General features: G+C 26.2%; 1 protein-coding gene across 1 annotated transcript in view; it reads right to left on the bottom strand.

The window, feature by feature from the left end:
* LOC107616547 (homeobox protein knotted-1-like 1) overlaps window positions 2241–3133 on the bottom strand; it is a 7151-nt gene continuing 6258 nt past the window's right edge. The window contains exon 5 of the mRNA XM_016318498.2: window positions 2241–2576. Coding sequence (XP_016173984.1) covers window positions 2406–2576 — 171 coding nt within the window. The 3' untranslated portion in view covers window positions 2241–2405. The remainder of the gene's footprint in view (window positions 2577–3133) is intronic.

Here is a 3133-nt window from a genome sequence, read left to right as displayed (position 1 = left end):
TTTACATATATTTTTTATTTTTTTATTTACATTCTCTATTGTATTTTAAGTAATTTAGAATTAAATATTATAAAAAAATTATTAGTCATCAAAATACTTATTTTTATGATTTATCTCTCATTTAACTTAAAACACAGACAAGAGGATGAAAACACCCATATCCTAACGTTTCTTTTTCAGAACAGGCGCAATGGTTGCTTATATGTTCCAACAACAACAACAACAACAACAACAACAACAACAACAACAACAACAACAACAACAACAACAACAACAACAACAACAACAACAACAACAACAACAACAACAACAATAATAATAATAATCAAAGGCATATAGTAGGGACCATAGCTCCTATTTCTCTAGATTTTGTTTTAAAATCTTTCAAATAAATTTTTTCTGAAAGACATTTTATTTTAAACAGTTAGATTATAGAATAAGTCCAAAGTTGTTTATCAATATTTTTTTTAACTTGAATTTTGATTAAAAAAATTATGTTATAATTCTTTAGCAAAATTAAATCTAAAATTTAAAATTTGAGAATCGAATGAAATTTTAAATTAATTAGAATATCAATGAATGCTATGTGTACAAAAAATGTGATGATATATGATAGTCTTGGTTATATTGTTTGTGATGATGCTAAAAGAGAAAATTATTAATAATGGTATGTACTATACATTGTCATCACGTCAAATATTTTTTTACATTAATAATATTTTATCTACATAAATTTAAATATAAAAAAGTAATTGAAAAAAATGAAAGAAGACCGATTTAATGAAATACTTATTATAGATTAGTTGTTAAGAGTGGGCTAATGGAAAGAAATTTGAGTAGGTATATGAAGTTTTGGTGTAACCAATAGAACCCATCTGTCCAGTTTATATATAAAGTACAAACTTGCACGGTTCTATTTAAAAAGTAAAAAATTCAGTTTATTTATAACGATTTATTTTTGTTTGTGATGATGCTAAAGTGAAGGGGGATATATATATATAACATGAGTGATCATGTATCATTTGTCGGTGCCAAATTTATTTTTTCTTTGACATAAATATCAAACAAATAATGATCAGGAATGTTACGTATATAACTAAAATGTTAAAAAATATACAAAAAATAATCCGGGTTATTATCATACCTCATCAGAGCTAGTATAGTTTTCCATATTTTCAGAACTTGATTGACTGGCAACAATTTCATTGGGTGAGTCCGTCTGTTGTTCAAATTCTTCAGCACCTTCTGCTATAGGTACTGTATTAAGGTCGAAATCAATTGCCATACAAATTACAATGATAAAAATAATTTTTTGTAAAATTTATTGGCTTATACACTATTGTGCTTGCAATGGTGTTATTCTTGTGATTTTTGAATGACTATGATTGAATTAACATAAAGTATATATTAAGATAAATTTCATGTTTCATATCTCCAATAATTGATGATAAATACCATAACGAACAAAGAATCAATTGCAATTATTTAATGTAATTGATATTATAATTACCGTTTTTAAATATAATCATTATTAATTTTTATTGTATTTTTATATATAAAAATCAAATTATAAAAAAGAATATTAAGTATTGATTACAATAGTGCCTAATAAAAAGGGATATGATTTTATAATTAATATCATTAATAAACAGATTTGATAAGAACGGTGATAAGTAGAATGATAAGAGAGTAGAATAAAAAATAAAACTGTTATTAAGAGATATAAATGAAGTAAATTATGGAAAGCTTTCGCTGATTATGGCTGAAAAATTTTGGTTACCAAAATTTTTCCTTCTTGAAATAATAGACATGATCATACTTCACATTATGGAACACGTGAACATTCACAACTCTGTTAAGATTTGTGTCTTCTAATGAAGTGGGACAATGATTCATAACATTAACGTTATCAAATTCGAAGCATAATGTATGCTAATATAATTTTAATTTCCTGGAGAGAAACAATACTCAAATGATCATGTGACCTTTTACTCTTTATGAGGAAAACACAAATTACTGATGGTTGGTAATTTCCATTACTGTTGAATTTTATTAGCTATTAATCAATTAATATAATGAAATTTGTAAATACTCTGTATAGCTAAGTAAAAAAAGCGTACAGTTATTACATTCTGGTATCCACTTATAACTTAGCACCACCAGAATTATGGTAGATTATTGTTGATGACTAGGGACTACCATACCTTATTTTATTCTCTTGGGCATTAGCCCCGCTTTAATTTAAAATAAAAAATTGGGCATATAGTATATAAATGTAGAGAAAAAAACAACCATGTATACTTTCATACATCACTCAACTCAGAAATTAAAGCAGCATTTGGATCACAACGTGGTATTGATCGCTATGAAATAAAGCATGCATAATGGTATCTAGAAAGTAGAAATTACATATGTTCTAATATGGTGCCATGTGCAGCACCACTTACACCTTCCATGACACCAAATCGCATCTCTGAAGATGGTTTCCAATGGCGTTTCCTCTGATTTATGAACCAATTGTTTATCTGCTTTATGTCCAATCCAGTCATCTCTGATAACATCAATTTCTCCTCCTCCTGATAAATGTATATATTATATATCATATTATTTACATGAATATACTTGTCTATTCAGAATTACAACCAATCATGCTACATATCTATATACTGAATCCTCCATATTTTTAATTCAACAAACAAATCTTATCAAGTACTTGATATTTCTAAAGGTCGTTTTATAAATGAAGAATAAATTGCATTCACCTCTAATATTATAATATTAGAAGATATTTACATATGTGACTAATTGATTTTTCATACGTACACAAGATACACTGGTAGGTATCAAGAAACCGAAGAATATCATGTTTATAGGTTAAGTTAGTGTCATATTGTTTTTTCTTTTCTTCTGGAAAAAAAAAAAATTCAATATTCTGCAACTTCAATATCAAAACAGGCTAGTATGTACTATTTTTTACGAATCAGAGGTGAAATATATAAATTATTTCCTAACCTTTAGAAAGAACGAGTTTAATTTATCCTTGATAAAATAAACCAAGAGTAAAATACTATTGTTTTAGTTCATAATGTTTAGCTAAATTTTAATTTTGCCTTTGTTGTTTGAAATATTCTCT

The sequence above is a fragment of the Arachis ipaensis genome, chromosome B09 (assembly GCF_000816755.2).
Source record: "Arachis ipaensis cultivar K30076 chromosome B09, Araip1.1, whole genome shotgun sequence".
Lineage (NCBI taxonomy): Eukaryota > Viridiplantae > Streptophyta > Magnoliopsida > Fabales > Fabaceae > Arachis > Arachis ipaensis.
The sequence above is the reverse complement of the archived record's forward strand: the minus strand, read 5'-3'. Positions and strand labels throughout refer to the sequence as shown.